This window comes from Stegodyphus dumicola, chromosome 1 (assembly GCF_044657685.1).
Source record: "Stegodyphus dumicola isolate Sdum_Otavi_A_Nest chromosome 1, ASM4465768v1".
NCBI classification, from domain to species: domain Eukaryota; kingdom Metazoa; phylum Arthropoda; class Arachnida; order Araneae; family Eresidae; genus Stegodyphus; species Stegodyphus dumicola.
This window is the reverse complement of record NC_140768.1, coordinates 23,399,350-23,419,961: the sequence shown is the minus strand read 5'-3', so window position 1 is coordinate 23,419,961 and position 20,612 is coordinate 23,399,350. Positions and strand designations below refer to the sequence as shown.

The 20,612-nt window shown below is 32.0% G+C and overlaps 1 protein-coding gene across 1 annotated transcript in view; it reads right to left on the bottom strand.

Moving 5' to 3' along the window:
• The window catches only part of LOC118197439 (cGMP-dependent 3',5'-cyclic phosphodiesterase-like), a 130,897-nt gene that overhangs the window by 25,677 nt on the left and 84,608 nt on the right, over positions 1–20,612 (bottom strand). The window contains exons 16-22 of the mRNA XM_085813675.1: positions 17,664–17,741; positions 14,239–14,361; positions 10,668–10,738; positions 10,441–10,566; positions 6,920–7,007; positions 3,251–3,298; positions 2,489–2,563 (exon numbers count right to left, since the gene is read on the bottom strand). Of these exons, the coding sequence (XP_085669801.1) occupies positions 2,489–2,563; positions 3,251–3,298; positions 6,920–7,007; positions 10,441–10,566; positions 10,668–10,738; positions 14,239–14,361; positions 17,664–17,741 (609 nt within the window). The remainder of the gene's footprint in view (positions 1–2,488; positions 2,564–3,250; positions 3,299–6,919; positions 7,008–10,440; positions 10,567–10,667; positions 10,739–14,238; positions 14,362–17,663; positions 17,742–20,612) is intronic.

Below are 20,612 nucleotides of genomic sequence, written 5' to 3'. Positions count from 1 at the left end.
GATGTAGTAAACTCCGTGGGACAGCTTTTGTACCGATTCTTGATAAACTTTTTATTGAAGAACGCGCTTTCACGCTAATAATTACTACAAAACATTGACGTCATTTTCCCACTACACAAACATACAAATTAGGACGCACATTATATACAACCTATGAAAATATTCATTGGAGAGAAGTCTGGATATTCTGTCCTTGTTTGAAAGAATAGTTCACAGATTTCCATTTGTAAGCTGGGTGTTGTCTTTCAATACCAGCTCTGAACGAATTATTTAACGATGTAATTTTGTAATTTATTTCATCGAAGTCTAAATCTTAAACTAAATTCGTTTCTGCTAATCTGTACATCTCTACAGAACTCTGAGAAATACAATGTTTCCTCTTTGTATTCCAATATTAAACCGTTGCAATGTTAAAATGTGTTAAATAATATTTTCTTGAAGTAGTATGAGAAAGTTTCAGTGAGTTTCGGAATCCGTAAATGTCTTGCATAAGATCAGACATAATCTGGCTGTTCGCAGTAATCTTAAGAAGATGAATTTATTTAAATGGCCTATAATATCTGTTAAAAACGCTGGCTACTTAAAAAAATTCAACTGCTTCAAAGCTTTCTTCCTCCTCATGTACTGTATGAAGAAATATAATGGAACCAATGCATTGAAGCAAATTTAGGATTTCTTTCTATAGTTCAAATCATCTGTTAAGACAACTTCTCACGAGTAACCATTTCACTTGACAATAAAGAAGTAAGTAATCTTAATCTGATTCCATATTCTTTAAAAGTTTACATTGTAAGGATTTTAAGTTTTACTAACATTTATTTTATTTTAAAACTTTGCTATCCTCTTTTATTTTCCATTTCCGGCCAGAATAAGCTCGAGCGGAAAAGCTAGTCTTCCCGTTACTAGTCTCTATGAAGCATTTAAGTTTAGTTCTTATTTAGGTAAGTTAGTTTATTCCTTATTTTCTATGTTTTAGACCATAAGTGCTGGTCTCTGTATCCCGAAGTGCGGGAGTGGCTGTACGCTGTGAGAAATAAAGGGTAAAGTTAACCCTTTGTGCTTGTGTTGTATATCCTACACACACACGAACATAGTTTTGAGTAAGCTCGCTGCTCCCATTCAGGATTATTATATGTTACCAAAGTCAATTAGAAGGAATAGCAGTCCTGACAACATAACTGATGGACAAAGAAGTACTTTACTGCTGCTTGTTATATTGAGTCTACCAGCGGCCAAGAATTAAAGTTACTGAACACTGGCAGCTCGGTCCGGGGTTCGAATCCCGCGAACGGGTTGGCTGCATGGGCATTTTCGTGATTTTGAACATGCGTAATGTGTATACATGATAGTTTTCCTTAGAACATTCTCCACGGATGTAACTCTTCCCTTTGGCAGGTAGGCATCAAGTGGCAAAATGAACTAAACTTATTATATTGATAACTTTGAATATCTTTTTAAAATTTTCTTCCTTCTTTTTTAATTAAGCACATGATAGAGCGGTGAATACAACGGATACAATTTATGTCATTTTCTACTAAAAGGCCTGTTAGTCCAGATATCGTGCCCATCGTCGAAGGTGCACCATCTTCTAACTGCTGAATATTTGACAAAATCTTCAGACTTATCTATAGATATTTTAATTGTCTTACGAATGCTAATTCCTTTAGAAATTCCTTGAAGAAGACTGGACTCTTTTTGACGGGAAAAGTCTTACTCGGTTGTACGTATCAAATTTAAATGCTGATTAGTGTCTGATTGGTTCATCAAGGATTAAGGAAAATAAGTAGCTTTTCTAGACCTCCTCTGATGAATTTTTTGTCGTTTATTTACCCATTTTGGGTATTATTCTTTATAGGTTCTGATGTGAAAAGCAGTATTTCTTCGAAAGAGATTGTCATTATGGATATCATCAAAGGTTCTTGCCATTTTTATTACATGCTTATTTACATTAGATATGCAAAAATAAAATAAAATTTAGAAAGAGCTTCGTAAGCCACTCAATGCGGGATGGAGAACCTCATTTTAGACAGATTTGCTACGGCAGTTTCGTTGATATGCGTTTACGTGGGCTTGTTATTTATGCGCACTTGTGTATACTAAATACTAAGTATTTACTAAGTACTAAGTATTTATATACTAAGTATTACTAAGTAAGTTACTAAGTATTTAGACTTTATAGTGTGCAAAATTTTAAAGTACGATCTAGGTCAAAATATGGTACTATGATTAATAAGTGGTACAGTAAAAGGGTCCATGATTAATAATTCCTTAATACTCTAACTAATAATTCTTTATTTAATCTTTGATTTCTCCTTGAGGTTAATATTCAGCAAAATGACGAATGGAGAAGAGATGTCACATTAGTTTTATTAAGAAAAATAAATTAAAGGTTTTATCAGAGTTCTTTAATGTTTGTATAAAAAAATTTAAAAAATATTTGATTGCAAATGAGGTTAATTATAAAAGATTCATTCTATACAATTCTTACTTTGCGAGAGAGATTTTCCAAAACGTTACATCCATCTGTGTTCAGTATGGCCATGGCTTGAGCAAAGTGATGCCTCTATAAGAAAAATAATACTATTATTCACTGTGAAAAGCCAAATTTAAATTATCCTAATGTGTCGAAACATTCAGTAATATTGTCTACTCTTATCTTATTTTTGATTAAAACATTTGAAACGTTTGCCTTTTGCATCTTTCTCTATTTTAAATCTACGATAAGTAGAAATGAAATTATAAGCGTTTTAATGGGAAACAACAGCCACTTGAACAACCAAAAATTCTCAGTTTGAAAGTGAAAATTGCAGTAATTCAAATAATTTATTGTATCATATTTCTGTTATGTTTTAAGTGATAATTACTTAACACTTTAAGACATATGGATTCAATAATATTACAATATAAAAGAGAATAGGATATTATGTGGTATTTTTATCCTCTTTTATGTATGAAGCGTCGCCGGGCAAACATAATTATAATTTAAAAATTGAAAATAAAAGGCTTCATAGAAACACTACCCAAATCAAATTTTGCATTTATAAGCTAATTAAAACTCAGTTTTTCTAAAAGAGTTAAAATACTTCTGAGCATACGTATAGTTGCAGAGATAGAGAAGTAAACAGGTAGATATCTGCATGGTCATAATTGTAATAACAGGTAATACAAGCAGAGAAATAAATATCTTTTGTTCAAACTGTCAGTAACTGGCCTGTTAATTCTTTAGTTTATAAAAGCAGGGAATACTTACTTCCATTACTGATCCCTCGGAACAATATAATGCAGCTAAATCTGATTTCTGGAAAGAAAAACAAAACCAGAATGAAAAATAAAAATAAAAAAATTTAAAACAATAAATTGTGCAACTGAAAACAGTGTACAGTTTCCTAATACATTCCTGTACATCAACACTATAAAAGAAGGAATTTAGTCTTATTATTTTCGTGTTTCATAATATTTCTGGAGGAAAATATTCATGCTTCTATCAGTTTCAGAATATCAACAGCGACTTAACAATTCTACTGTAAACTGATAGTTTCTCTTCAACTGTAATATTTGAAGTTCGAAGATTATTGCATAGGTATTTTTCGATGTTACTTGATTTTAATTAAAATCCAATTTCCCTCAGAAATTAGAATTAAAACTTCTTAGGTGGTCTTTGAAAGATTTAAATAATTAGTTGTCTACGTAGCTTATACAGAGTTATCTAAACAGAATGCCGTCGTGAGTTCAAAGAATTTCACTTTGCCGACTTATCAACAGTGCAGTTGGATTCATTCGCGTTAGCGCATTAAAGGAGAGCGGCTTCGCCCTTAGAACGAGATTTCCCTTTATTTTTGTAGAATTGTTGAGATCTATAGAAATTTGAAATATTAACCTTGAAGCTATGAATCGATGATGAAATTTGTAAGTGTAAAAGTTCAATAATGTTTGTATTCCGTCTGTATTTACAATTAAAGATAGTAGCAACGTAAATAGATTTAGATAGAATAATTAACAACAGGATTATGGAAAGTATTACTCAAAAACTATAAATGTATCGAAATGATTTATGTGATAATGTGAGGCATAGCAAATTAAATTTCCGGGGATATGGGATAAAACAGAATAAAATAAAAGTTTTTTTTTTTATAATAAGCTTTTATTCCAAAGGAGCGTTAGCCCAGAAAGGCTATTAGTCTCGAAACGGCATTTTACATCTGTTCATTGTAAACGGCGTATCACTTTTGAAATTGTTGCCACCAAGTATTATCTCTCTGTATTATATTTAAAGAAATTAAGTAACCAAGAATCTGCATGAATATATGGATGTTTCTCGCATTGTGAAAGAACAACGGTACCTAGAGCCATCAAATTTTGAATAAGGTAATCCTCCACCCGAACACGGGCACCTTGAAGCCCAAATTTTAAATTCCGAATTTATTTTATTGTCTATTTCATATTTTGTAAAATTTTAAAGAATTATTTATTAACAACCTCAACGGTTTCAAAGCGAGCTATGGCAAAACTGTACGAAAAAGAATTGTCTCTACCACGTGAGACTCTATCGGAAATTTTAAAGATATACTGCTTTTAAATATTTTTAGCCTAAAGAGACATTAGCCCAAATGCTCTCGAAACGTGTATGTGCGTAAAGGAAAACAAAAGCACCTTTGGGTGTAATATGAAATCTGAAATTTTTCAGATTCGTTTTTTTTATTTTAAATGGTATAATAATTAATGCTGTAAAAGGAGAAAAATAGTTTATCACATAATTTAATGGGGATAACAGATTAAATGCTTCTATTTACAGAAATCATCTACAATTTTATATCGCGAATAATAAAAGTGTGGGGCTCCCATGATAAGTTAAAAAAGAGAATAGTTTACACATTTGACAATGGAATTAAATTTATAGGAAATTTTAAAAGATAATGGTTTATACATTTTAAAAATGGAATTAAATTAATAATTTTGTTATTTAAGAACAGAGCTTTTATTATTCGAGATATAAAATTGTAGATGAATTCTATAACTAGAATTATTTAATCTATTATTCCCATTAAATTATATGATAAATTCTTTTTCTTCTTTTAGTGAATTATCATGTTCATTTTAAAGACAAGCTTATGGTATAAAAATCTTTTTTAAATTGTACTTTTTCTTGTCTCAATAGCACTTTATCAATGATAATAGTTTTAATCCTATTTAAAACGTTTGAAATAAATTATAAGAAAATTATGACATAAATAAAAATAACTGAACGTCATTCAAAGAATGAATAAATCAATTTGAATATTCAATTTCGCAAATTGTATGGTATAACAACGCTACAGCAAGCATTTTACTTTAAACTATAATTTAAAAAACGAATCTTGTCAGTTCGTCATTAATTGCCCCAAGATTGCAAATTCAAGGGTAGTTTTAACTTGAGAAACTTTTTTTCTTTGTCTGCTTCAAACTGCAACGCAACACGTTTAAAAAAAAATGTAGAAAATCGCTCAATCAGTTAATATTTTTTATCGCTCTTGCTTTAAAGGAGTAGGGAAAACTTTGTCTCATAATATGTGACCATTTTAAAAATTTGCATCCGATACATTTTTAGACGTTGAAATTTTAAAATCATAAATATCAAATAGTCTAAAAAATCGAGCGATTTTCGAAAATTCGCCAAAAATTCAGAAACTGACTTGCAATTTTCATGTAAGTTTCATTGAACAGATATTGCTTTATTCATTTAATTACTTCGTTAATGGTGCTACATAAAAATTATGAAAAGCTTAGTTTCTTCGTTAAACGAAAATTCGTTTAATGTTAAATAAGGAAAAACAATGTAAATCGAATTTCGACAAAATCATTTCACTACATTACATCATCATTGAGAAACAGTGTTGAACAAAGCTTAAACGCGATAGCTCATCAGGAAGCAGGTTAAAAATCGATGACGAAATTCCCCCCCCCCATAATAAAACACTAAATACAAGTTTATAAAATGAAAATATCTCGAATACTTGGATTTATATAAATGGACAAATCTAGCCCTGTTTTCATCTAGAACTGAGAAACAGTAAGCGGATGCTGTCTTATGCGTTTTTATATGAGACATGAAATACACCTTTCTCTAAGATATAGTAGTTTTCTTAAAATAACCCAGTATGAGTTATTCTTGTTAACCCGCGGATAATTAACAGCAGATTAAACCGTCCCGCTATGCTTTTTGTCACTGCTATAAAGTCGGTTTTTGTAATGAGAAGCCAGAAAGAAGCTGCAGTGTTGGGTACTCTTATTCTATTAATCAGTGGTCGACTTATAAAACAAAGCTGGAAAGCATTGTAGTGGTTTTCGCAGATAAACAATTGTGTTTAACAATTGACAATAAGTTATTATTAAACAATTTAAGCTTTCGCATGCGATTTTGATTAATATCGTATGAAGAAAGGTTACATTAGTTATTTATAGCAAAGCTCTGAATTAGTTTGGTTTAATTGATTATAGTAAAGCATTCGAGGGCTATTTTCCTAAGGAAGGGAGGACGTTTTAAGAAAACTGATACAACGTTTCATTGTATATAGAGAAATTCACAAAACTTCTTCACAGCCAGATTCTTCCCTTATCCCACACGAGCTACGAGTGTTCAGTGTGCACTTTGCCATTAATAGACCGGCAAGGGCAGCTCTTGACGAAATTCAACAATATATCTAAATTTTAAATTAATTGCTCAGTTATTGATCTTTATCTTTCTGAGTCTTAATAAGTACAGGAAATTCCTTTATATTTGACAGAATTTTTTTTAATATCCTGCATACGTTTATAACTATCGTAAAGTCAACACAATTCTGCTCTAGTGTTACGGATAAAGTCCTAATCAAAAACACAAATTTCAGTTCAGATGCATAAGGAACAAGAAATCTCAGGAAAACATTCACGTATGAGCACTTACCGAGGCAACTTGGAAATTGTTATTCGTTCCTCTGTGATCCAGATCGTGGCACAGACAGGCGATGAACAAAGCCAAGCTTTCTAACTCACTAAAGTAGAAATAATATGCTTTCAATTAAAAAAAAAAACTTCTTTTGCCTCAGTAGAAAAGGCGAACAAATCAATTTGACAGGTTTCACTGCATTTTAATAAGATGGAAAATTAATTATTTTAATTTATTCACCTTATTTTGCGTTATGTTTAAAAAAATAGCAAATGAAATAGATTAGTTTTAAAAAAAAACTATTGTTTGGCTTTTAATAAAATTAATAGAATAAGCTTCCGTTAAGAAAAAATACACCAGTTTCTAAAATTTAAAATAATCCCAAGAAAAAGTGTTTGAAGTATGGTTCTGTATTTTGGTTGCTGGAATATTTTGCATGAGGTTAAAAGTGACGTTGAGATGTCCACTACTAGTATTACTTGCCTTATAGCGGATGTGATGCCACGGGATAGAACGTAAGCTTCATAAAGCTTGCACCAGCACAAGCTTGCTTCACGAGCTTGCGATAAAAATTCTCATTTTTACAGAATGATCGAAGATATTTGGCAGAACACACTGCAGCTTGAAATACATCTTCCTAGCATGTTCTTTCACATGCTGTAGGGAATTCAAGTGTCGTGACGTACATTTGATGGTTTTAGTGTCACAGAGAGCAATATCAGTATAATTTTATTTTATTTATAAGCTATACTATGGTTCAGTACTTACATACACGAGCTATGTACCGAGTAGATGTATATGTTCTCGATCGTGCTATCCTTCACATATTTTAGAGCATCTGCGGGGTTATCTTTTGTAAGGCTTCCACCATGCTTTCGCTTCTAGTCTTCATCTGTTCTGAGAGATATGTGACTTGATTATTCCTGAAAATGAGTTTTGTTGAGCTGAAAGATCCGGGCATTTCGTGGGGGATAATTCATTCGGGTTGGAGATGTTGGAGAACTTAGCCTAGTCGAGCAGGTTGAAATTGCTCACTGAGGAAATCACGCACTTGAATAACAAAATGTGCTGAAGCTTCGTTCTTCCGTACCCACAAAAGATTCTAGCGATGGATTCCATGATTCCTTTCTCTTGCAGCTGTGATATTAACACATTTTTACCATGTGCAAATACGGATACCCGTTCACATATTCCTAGCGGCGGAACTAGAGGGGACGGTATGCTCCGGACGGCACATTTTGTGAGGCGCTATTTTTCATGTGAAACATAGTATAGGAAATAGACGTCTGGATCTTAGGAGCACAAAAACTGATTGCTATTTACCAGATTTAAATAAAGTTCACAATGTTTTTTTCTAAGGGGCAAAATGCCTTTGTGAAGGAATGAAATTCATAGCATGGGTTTTAAAAAATGGGAACTGGCTCATATTTACGTTATCAAAGAGGCACTGGCTCGCATGCACGTATGACTGAATGCAATGTTACATACCCTACCTTACACATAAGGTAAATCAGCTGGCTGTTTGAAATTTAATCCTAAATCAAAGTACAAGTATTCAGCTATCGTATCATTGGTGAGATGAAGAATCACGATATGCCAAATTGTGAACTGGGCCTAAACTGAATCCAGGAGAGAATTATTTCTACAGTGGATAAAATAGTCAAAGAAATTACAAAGATTCTTCAATAGCTTCAAATTCTTAATATGCCTTTCTTAGTCGAGGAAACCTTTTGGAATGGGAAATGTGAATGCCAAATTATGCTAATGACATTATACGGAAGAATAACTTGCTCAGAGAAAAATAATTCATAGTTTCTGTTACGGTTTGAAAAGACGAAACCGAATAGCAAAACGGCAATCTCTTTGAAGTTTTACACTTTATTCTAAAATAGCATGCCCCCCAAAATATTCCTAATGTTATAAATCAAATTAGAATTTTCTCCCACTTGCTAAAAGTATTACTTGCTGTGAGAGAAGTTTTTATGGCTATAGATCGGTTAAGAAGCTTATAAGATCTAAAGATGGAGTATCTTGTACGTAATAGTACTTATATCTAGAGCGAAGCAACTGCAGTAACGAAGGAAACTTCTAGAATGTCATCATCGATTTTGCTAACAGAAAACTAAACAAAATAGCACTTAAATGTTGGAATTAAGATTTTATTTGCTTCGATGTAAGTCTTTTAACATTTCATATATTTGATTTTGTGGTGTGCATTAAGAGGGGCACCATACCTCGGGCGGCAGAAAGTCTAGTTCTTAGAAGTAACTTTTAAAAATGTATACTAATCGTAATTCATTTTTTATCCTCTAAAATCTGCAATATCGATTGTCTGTACATTTTTCTTCTTTAGTCTTTCATTTTCATACTTTTTTTGGTGGCAATGAATTGCATTGTTTAGCATTCGACGAATAGTAAGGCTATATTCAGCATTGGGATCAACTTCGGTGATTATGCTCTAGCAAAATTTCAATTATTTAATTAATTTTTGACAGTTATTCAGCTGTTACTTCTCGCGCAGAAACTTAATACTCTTGTCCTTATCTTAACCTGAGCCCCCGTTCGACATAAGCTCGTTGTTCGTATATATAACTAAATGTTTTATTATCTGGTTTATTAACACAAATACATACATATACAGTAAGGTTGCACCTTTTAAATAATAGGCTTAATATTACGCCAACTGCGCCTTTTCCAGTAAAAATGAGTTATCCCCTAGTCCACCATATTGTTTCACATCGTGTTCGTCTCCCTGTAATATTTGTGAGGAAGGCCGCGAAGAGAACTTGATTCAGAGCCTAAAATGCAAAATATGGGTACAAGTCTTAATGTGCTAGAATTGAAAAGAAGATGAAGAAAATATCCTTGTGATCATTGTTGCAATTAGTTATATAAATAAATTAATTGAGAAAAAGAAAATTTTATTACAATTGTCTACTTTTAAATTTAGTGTGACTTAAGCTATTAGGTGGTACGACTTGGAATACTAGTTATCTAAATCATTAAATTCGTGTTCATAAATTTTACTAATTTTACACAGGAGAGTAGACTATATGGAATTTTATTGTAATAACTATCAGCAACGACAACGCAAGATATTATTACCATACATAATTTTTTTTTCATAAATCCTACGATTTATTACTTATTTTTTCTTAGGGGGTAAAATTTACGCAACCTTATCCTACAACGGGGAATCGAATAAATATTGAAGTAGTGTATCATATCGCCTGAATTTAAAACGAAATAAATATAAACCCTACAAAAATTAGCTATGTAAAGGGACATGAACATCATTTATATATATTAAAAATAATTTTGTAATACTAATGTTTTAGACTTCGTCTTTATTTTGTTCAATTAGAATTTAGTTCGTTTTGGAAATTTTCAAACTAGAGTATAGTGAATCCTGACTGATCGAAGCACTGCTATGCGAAGAATTGCTGTACTTGCTTATTATTTTATCATTCGCATACAAAAAAAGATAAATACTTAAAATCAGAACCAGCTGACGTTCTGAAAAAGTAATAAAAACTTACGACAGATAATTTCCCATCAGTCCCACGTTCTTGTGTAAGAGGTAGCAAAAGTGTGCGACAGAGAAGGCGTGCATCCAGTTGTGATAGGGAGGATCCCGATAGCCCTTTCTCACCATCAACACGAATCTGTCGGGAGGAAAACACACCGAGATTGATGAACACTACTGCGATCCTATGACAGTAAGTCGGTTGCAGTTTACATGGAAATTTACCAAAGCGTGACTCACTTGGATAGGGTGAAAATGGGGATCCTCCACCTGTGAATCATGCCCATATCTTCGAACATGCTTATGACAGCCTGAAAGAGAAAGACATAACTAAGTTTTTAAAAATAGTTCTAGGGTTTTGCGCTACTATTAACGGGCGCATGTATTTCAGGGTGCAGAAGGTAGTATTATTTGTGTTCCTAGAATAAGAATGTGGAAGATCTGCTTTCCGACATTCTTATCATCATTTACCAATAAGGGGGTAGGTAGGTAGTAGAAGTGACTGGAGCCCCAGAGACTTCACTACGGATCGTACTAGTAACGCCCCAGCACACTAACCATCTTAAGAATGGTACTACCATTAGTACATTTCTGAGTTTGAGTGGGAAATGTGATGGGCTATTTTTGGGGATGAGACGCCTAACAGAACTTCTCAATGACTAGGCTAAGTTATTCTGTTTCGAGAATGGCGCATTGAAAAAAGATAGGTCTCTTCCTTAGCCTTCACAAAGTTACACACGCCTAGTTTGGCGTATCAGTCGAGATCTTCCACAAACACCCATATTTACTGTAGAAAGTCGAAAATTTAGTCCATCTGAAGAAAGAATCTCTGTACCTATTTCAGATATCAATTTCAGACGTTGTTAATGAAATAAAACTGAAAATGAAAGTTGCCTCGATGTCCACAGTTATGTTTGGAAATACAGATGCGCTTCCAGGAAATGTAACAACTGTTATTTCTAACTATAGACTAAGTATTCTAAAACATATTATATAATTATGTTACCTCATGAACTAACGATACAGTACCATTATTTTTCAGATAGCGTGTCGTGATATTTGCGATTTAAACTTTACTAACAGTTAGTTTATGTTAATTTCTATCTTATGATCCATGGTCCATCACACAACTCGCTCAGACCAGAAGTTTACGCAAATTATATAGCAATCGGTATAATTTAAAATTAGGATATAATCTTAACCGAGAACCAACAATTCCTTCCTAACATGACATCAATAGACCCAGAGTTCATCACGCAAAATGAAGAATTTGTTGGTCCTTGGATCTGTGTTCCCTCAGCAAGCCCTATATCTGATTTTATGATGATTTATCATCTTCACGTACTACTTTTGGTTGTCCGTTTTACTCAAAATCTACCCAATTCGATCAAAACCGTGCATTCTATAAATTGCAGAAAAAAGAAAAACAAAATTAAAAAGACTTTACAATCTTGAGATATGTAAAAGGTAAATATAGCCTGTTTCTCAGCTAACCAATTCACAGTTCAGAATATTAATTAATATTAAAAAATTAATTAGAAAACACAGATGAAATGTACGTAAGTTGCTTAACTCTTACAAGCTGGAAGGTCAAAAAGCATTTTGGCTAAAATTTCGGGAAACGGAATACTGTCAAAACTGAAAATGGCTGCTGCATGTAGTCGGTGCTAGCGAAAGAAGAATGCAGCACAAAATAATAATAATAATAATAATAATAATAATAATAATAATAATAATAATAATAATAATAATAATAATAATACCTTAAGAAAATGCGTGCAGGTAAACAACTTGTAGCATGGAGAAAATATACTATATAGGTATACGGTTAAAAATACTAGGAAGAACATGCAATAAATTTATACCAAAATACGAAAGATGTATTAAGAGCATTGATTAAATAAAATTACATAATTCGTACTAAAGGCATATTGCGCACATTAATTAGTCAAGTATAACTTAAATATTAATCTAATTTATTATTCAAAAATAGTAAAAAAGGGGGGAATAAACTTGCATTAACAAGGTAACTTTAAGGTGTGCCTGCCAATGAAAAATGTGTATTTAAATATAGCAAAATATTAAAATTTAAAAATTAATTATTTAGTTTCTACTGTAACTAACTATAAAATTAATAAGTAATATAACGAGTGCACTTTGAAATGAGAAAGGTGAAAAAATTACCTAACAGAAGCTTCCTCAAATGTGAAAAATAAACTGCATAAAATGCAGTATTTCATAAATTGCTAAAGCTTGATAAGTAAGGTTGTAATTAGTTTTTTGACCAGAAAGAGAAAATAGAGACAGCAGAAGCGAAACAAGTTTGAGACAGTAAAAATATTTTATATATGAAGGTGTCCATAGGTTTTAAAACTGAACAAAGCTCCTTCATCACTGAAAGAACAGTAAAAAATTATCAACTAATTTATTCAAAATTATTACTTATTCGGAAGATTTTTGAAAACAATGTACCTTCTACTCTGCTTAGGTGTAATAATTTATGTAAATCAGTAGTTTAACTGTGTAAAATTAGACTGACAAATGCGATTTAGAGAACTGCGTTTTTATAAAAATTATGTGGAATTTTATTATTTTTGAGAATTTTAATTCAAAGTTGTTTTAAAATTTCTTCAGTATCATTACAGAATTTCCAGTTTTTCCTTTATGATTTCTTAATAGTATTTATTTTTCTGGAAATGCTTGAGTGCCAGCTGTTTAGAGTAATGATTTTGATATCGAAAAGTCTTTCTTCTTCTTCTTCTTATTATTATTATAAAGTTTTATTTTATATAAGTTAGGGATTTGGAAGTCAAGATATTCTGATTCTGTTTCTTCGACGCTATTTTTGTTATAGTTTTTCACTTTCATTGTTAGTATCAATGGCAGTAATGCCATTAATATACTTGCAGGTGAATTTGAAAGTTCAAGATTATGGAATTTGTTCACAAAATTATACTCTTTAACAAAGAGGACGAGCTTACAAATGGATGTTGAATAGTTAGTACCCATTGAAGTAGCATTAATTTATTGGTAAAATTGCACTTCATATCTAATATAATTGTGAAAAAGCATGCAATTAAAGTAGATGGTCCGATTTTCCAAATTCTATAATTTCATTATGTATGAAAAAAGGCTACAGTATTCAATTTTGAATGCATCTTTTAAAATTTTAGCTAAATTCTATTATCTTCTTTTCCGGTCTGTCGTGATTGAGCAACTAATATGCAGCTTATTCGTTTATCCTAGTTAAATTTTTTATAAATATTGATTGATTAATTTTCTGAATTGTGCGTTACTTAGAAATAGGTTATGTTTCTTTTTCATTTCTGAAGACACCAAACCTTGATCAGAATGTCATGGAAAATGTAAAATCATTTAGTATTTTAATTTTAAAATCCAAACTTGTTTTCCATTTTTCTTAGATTTATGGAGTCATTATTTGCACTGTCTTATCGAGTTCCGTTTTTGTTCTGCTTTGCAGGATATGTTATTTTTTCGAAAAATTGTTCTTCGTTATAATTTTAATTTTGCCACAAGATTATTTAATTAAACTTTTTACTCATATCAATTTTATGCAGTTGAATGAATACTCTGTTCTGAATGGCATCCATTCCCCCTCCCCCGCCTTTCTGTGTCTGAACCTGATTTTTGAATCTGCTTTTAATTTTAATTTTAAATTATATCTATCTGTACATTAAAAATAAAGGAAATATTTTTTCGTTAAAAGTATTGTAATTTCATTTATCATAAAATAGAGAACAATTCATTCTGTCATATGAGTAATACCAGGTGAGTCCTAAATTGTACTCACTAAAGGCGTATCCTGCTCTTTCAAGGATCGAGGAATGAAGGTGAGCTTCGCAAAGTCCTCACTGAAATGTTCCGGAGACAGAATCTCCATCTCCGCCAGCTTCGTGACATCTTCAGGAGGAACCTGAGATTAAATACGAAGAATAATAATATAAATTTTCCATAAATGATAAAAGAATTAAAATTTAAAAAATGAAACATGATTATATATAGCTATATGTCATTAAGACTACTTGATCTTCTAATCTGTTTAGGGAACAGATATTAGGTGTCCTGAAAAGAACAGTGAGTCTATTGGAGACTATGTTCTGCAAATTGTAGAAGTAAGTGGTCTGAATGTAAGAAAATAAGAACTAAATTTCAGTAAGAGCTAACTTCGAATGCTTTACACAGATGAATAACACTAAGGTTGGTCTTTCAGATTATTACGTATGTAGAATGCAAACTGCGGAAAACTACAATACGTATTAGATATCAAAAGAACTAAACCTCTGGCCTTAAATGCGGACAGCAACTGACTGAAAGTACGCGTGAAATAAAGTGGCAAGAAGGCTCACTCTCTTCCCTTTTAACTGTGTTCTTGGCGAAGCGCCACAACTTAAATACTTAAACGTTAGCAAGCATAATTTGCATAAACAGATTAACACTTTTATTCTGGCCAAAAGTGGAAAATAAGCGAGGGCTGTAAAGTTTTAAAATAAAATAAACGTTAGTAAAACTTAAGATCCTTATAATGTATCTAAAAAAGAGCTATTTTAAACGTTATAGTTTCCTCTTTGCGGAAAAATATTACTTCTGAAAAATATTATAAGCTGTTTCTATAGTCTATTACTTTATAACAGGCACTTCAAGGCCATTTCTTTTCCCCAAATCGTTGCTTCATAGCCATGGCAATGACAGCTGAGGAAGAAAAGCCTAGTCCTCTAATTTGCTAAATTTCCCGAGACAGTCTGTGCGTTGGTTACGACAGACGTTACGATCGTAAATGAACGGAGAGTTTCTACAACTTTGAAATAACTTACCAACAACTTTAAGTACTAAAAACTTTGAAGTACTTATTTAAAGTAACAGACTACAGTTTATTTGAGATAAGAACCTTTATTTATTTTTCAGATTGTAAAAACATACCTCATATTAGTGTAACAAAATGCACCATTTTGAAACAATAAATGCTTTAGTAATTTTTGATAACAATAAATTTCATTAATAAGCGTATACTATACTACAATTAATGTGTGTTAGTAGATAGCCGCCTCAGACGGTATAGTGGTTAAGAGAGCCGACTGCGATACCGAAATGCTTGTGTTCGGATCTCCGAGAAGCCCATAGACGTAAATTGTTTGTACCTTCACAGGAGGTAACGGTGGACGCCAGGTAACGGTGTTAGGTGCTTCCATACTAAAATAACCACCATAATTGACCCTATACAAAATGTCAACGTTGAGGCTACTCATTTTTGAGTTATACGAGATACATGCATATGTACGTGCGTGCAGACGTCACGAAAAAAATCTCTCTTGAATCCATTTAAATCCATTTTACAATCCGTTTTGAGAAAACGAGTCGTTTATTCTGCCCGTACGTACAGATTCAAAAGCTGCCAAAATGGACATCTTCATTGAAATATGATACTCGAAATTTTTCGCGATTACAATACTTCGTTTACTTAGTACAAAGAAGTAAAAAGATTCATTCCTTTATTCTGTCCATACGTACAGATGTCATACGAAAACGTCGTTCAAATATATTGGAAAGAGGTCAAAATGGATGTGTAGCCCTCAAATTTGCTTACATATGGCAGGTTACGCATGCAGTAATTAGAGCGTAGAAAAGTGTTTGCATACATATATTTTTTCTTAACGTAACATGTTCGGCAAAAATGTTGTAGTTTTGTGCAAAACCTGTTATCTCTTCATTACTGAACCTAGGGGAAAAAATGGAACAATAGTGTTTTAAAAAATGAATGAAATACATCATCTGAGTGACGGTAAGCTAACATCTCTCGTGGTACGGTGACTGTAGTGCAGAATATATTCTCCCATTTATTGCGATCATGGACCCGTATGTCTTTTTATGGCACGAGTCGAATATAAAAGGTTTGCATTACTGGCTGATAATTGGAAGTGTTGTTTTGTATAGAATGGCTGTTGATATTCTCGACTTGATTCCGCTCGAGCACGGTCAGGACATGTTTGGAAGATATAAAATTTATCTCTGAGCCTTCTTAGAATTTTTACGAGCTGAGAATATGTCTGTTCCATGAATAGGCACAGATACCCACCCCAATCCGCTGTAGATGATCTTATTTTTGGCATGAAGCGACGCTGTCGGGCATGAGTTTCTGATAGAGATCATTACATTCTCTACTTAAAAATTTCCACCAGTGAAATTTTTGCGGTCTGAAATTCTGTACTTTTATATACGTCTATTAATTAATAATTTATCCATAATTTTCTTTGCATTTCTTCTGTACATTAATCAGCAAAATGGGCGTTTAAATATCGTTATTATATCGTCATTATAAATACTATAAAACATGTAAATCCACATGCACTCAAGCAATTGTATTGCACACACATGTATTGGGTTGTCTAATGTCGCATGTATACCAAAATATACACCAAAAACCAGGCAACTGTGACTAAATTTGAAACCGCAAGTGCGGATAATCAAAAAGCGTCTGTGGTCAAAATGTAGAGGACATAATTTAAGAAATTCTTAACTTATAGCAATTTTAATTATAATTATTATAGCAATCAATATTATGCTGAAAATTAAGAAAAGTAAGAAAATATGAAGAACACAAAATATTACGTGCATTGTTGGACATTTTTACAAAATTATATGTAAATATTTTCTATAGTAGATGAAGGACAAAAGTATATATTTCAATGCTCGTTGCATTTATTATCCCATATCCCTCAAAAAAAATAATACAGATCAATAGATTCTCAACATAAAAGTATTTAACACAGTGTATATAACGCAAAACCATTTGAAAGAATTCTTTGAAACCTTTCAAGAAGCAAAAATGACGCGAATTCATGTTCTGTGTCTATAAAAATCACATACAGCGTATCCTATCCGCTATATTTTTGTAGGACATCTTTTAACTTAAGTCTATTACTATCTTAAAATTTGATAGAAAAGAATCATCGATATTTGCTTACGAACTCATTTTGTCTTCTTTATATGCATCTGAGCTGTCAGAAAAGACCCATGTCTGAATGTTTTCTTTGCATGAAATATAGTAAACCATCATAATATTGTACAAAATTTATGATAATACCTCCTAGTGTTTCGGTTTACTTGAATCTAAGCGATAAATATTGATGCAAATTTTATAAAAACGTAATCATATGTTAAATACAAATAGTCATCAAAAATTATATTAATGAATAGGTGGTGCTAATAATATTAATTTACCTGCATGTGATACATCATAAGCTCATTAGATAATCTGCTTCTATGTTGAGCATCTCGAACTTTCTTCCACATCAGCGACTAAAAATAAAATAGAATACACAAATAATAATTTACCCTGCTTTCAACAAATTTTCTTCTTTGTCATTTAAAACTCATTTTTCGTCGCAGCAAACGATTTTCTTACTCTTCCTTGTTGAAAGTTTCATGTTTTCATGTCATATAATGCACTAATTTTTAAAGAAAATTCCAGAAGCAGAATATTTTTTTAATTGAAAGATTGTAACAGACCTATTTAAGTGCAATTGAACTATTTTATTCATGTCATGAACTGTAACCGAACTATTTTATTTAAACGCCATCTCGTGGCGATATGAAAAAACGTCAGTCGACCTCCAGGCGCCATGATGATAGCTTACTATGTTATGTTATTCTCAATGTTTGATGTTCCATTTGGTATATGTTTCATTTTTATGTATATTTCTTTTGTTTGTAACCGTTCCTGTGTGCTCTGTTAATAAATCCGTTTAAAGCTAGCCGGCATTAGTGTCTATTGAGGAACGGCTACATCACATTGGCGCCCAACTAAATTTGAATCCAAAATGGCGCAACAAAATGTTTAGAATTTCTGTTTGGCTTTAACAAGCTCTTACTCCCGAATTTAACTTTTAGTTGCTGGAGATCGGCTCAGTCTCTTTTCAGGTGTGGACTACTGGTCAAATATTCTGGAAACCAATTCTGGAATTAAAATTGTCATACCGTGCTGCTAGCACATCGAATCATCAACTGGACAATTTCAACGGAAAAGATAAGTTTCGTTTACATTATCGTTTAATCTGAGTTTAAAGTTCTTTTAAACTGATTGTTTATTATAAGCTGCTTCTTAAAGCAAATATAAATTCTTTACTGAAATCTCATTTATTGAGACTACATAAGAGTACTAAACGAAAGCAAACGGCTTTCTGTTAACGAAACGTTATTTCTTGAATTGTAATTTGTTATTTTAAAATGTTAATGCGCGTTATTTTAAAATGTTAATGCGCATATTAAATTAATTTGTAGATAATATTGTTTCACTGAATACATGTTTTGATGTTAAAGTTTGAATATATTCATTGACGTTGTTCATTAGAATTTATTAGTCTCGCTTCTGCATACAGCAGCAGATGTTTTCCCCCCGCGGAAATGTTTAGACTAGCGATGATTTATGATGTGTTTACGTCAAATCTTTTATTATTTTTATTTCCTTTGAGTGCTGTTGTTCCTTATTAAATGTTTTATTCTGCATAAAATAAAATATTGTACTTGTTGATTTATCTTTCGACGAACATTTTGAGAAAATGATTATAGTATAATACTTTAAGAAAATATAATTGTTTTCAATTTAATGAATGCATGTCTTAAAAAATATTTCTTGAAGCGAAAGAAAATAATTATGAATAAAATCGAATGACTATTTAAATAAAGTAAAATGAGTTACTAAGTGTGTGTTGCTTAATCAGCTTAATATTTTGTTAAGATTAAGATTTCGAAGAATTCAGCTTAAATATAAAAGCTTATGGTAAGACATTTATGTATGTTTTTGTATGTTTTGCTAAGTAGTAAACAATTTTTGAGCAATTTATTATATGTTATTTTCTTGATACAAGTTGGAATTTATGAGGGCATTTTATGATATTTTTACGACTCCGAAATAATAAACTTTGTGATTATTATTGTTTACATTTATAAATACTGTTTAATTGTGGTATATAAATGTACGAGTAACATTGTTTACATTCATACATGCTGTTTAATAGGGGTATATACATTTTACTTAAAGGTATAATTATTAATTCTAAAATACTGTATTGTGAATAAAATCGAAATAGCAACAAATTCAACTTCATCTTTTCCCTCCCCCCTGACCTCTCATATAATTATGGCTTACCTTGCCAAAGCACGAAAAGAGGATTTAAAAACTCTCGCTGCAGAACTGGGTTTCACTGTAAACGACACTATGCGAGTAATAGATCTTAAAGATCTTATTGTCAATTCTGACACTTATGATAAGGCTTTTACCAGGAATCTTCTGGAAACTTTAATCGAAACTAGACAACAAAAACAACGTGAAAGCAACGATCTGGAGACACGTCAAAGAAAAGAACAAGAACTTTTATTAGAATTGGAACGTTTAAAATTAAACCTGGCAGCTGCTAGCTCAAACCCTAACTATGCCGCCTTTGCTTCAAATGCAGCTATTGGAACAAATATTCAACACCTAATCCCTAAATTTACAGGAACTTCTGACATTGCAACCTACCTGCAAATTTTTGAAAGACAATGTGAGAAAGTTAATATAAAACAAATAGATTACATCACTCATCTCCTACCTCTTCTGCCTATAGACATTTCGCAAATTATTTTAAGAGAACCAAAAGACAAATTAGAAGATTATTCTTACATCAAGAAGATTCTGCTACAAAGATTCAAATTAAATACTGAATCATTTCGAATTAAACTTACTACACACCAAAAACACCCTGGGTCTTTATGGAAAGATTTTACTTACGAATTAAACAATTATCTCGAAGAGTGGCTCCATAGTCTCGATGTTACAGACTTTGAATCACTCAAAGACTTGGTCCTGACTGATCAGCTTAAAAGAAGAGTCAGTAGTGAGTTAAGGAGCATTTTATTGATACTTGGGGAAAAATAAAGAGTTCATCTGAATTAGTACAGAAATTGGATGATTATGAAGCTGTACGTGTTAAAAATACGAACTATAAAACTGAACTTCCTGGCAGGCGGAACTATTCTTACAAACCGACTAATCCATCCAAACACAAAGTAGGAAATCGAACAAGTGACGTACAGGGAACTCATAAAACCTTTTTAAATCGTAGTCAGCAACAAACAGAGGAAAAGCGACCTCCTTTAACATGCTATGGGTGCGGAAAAACTGGTTTTATC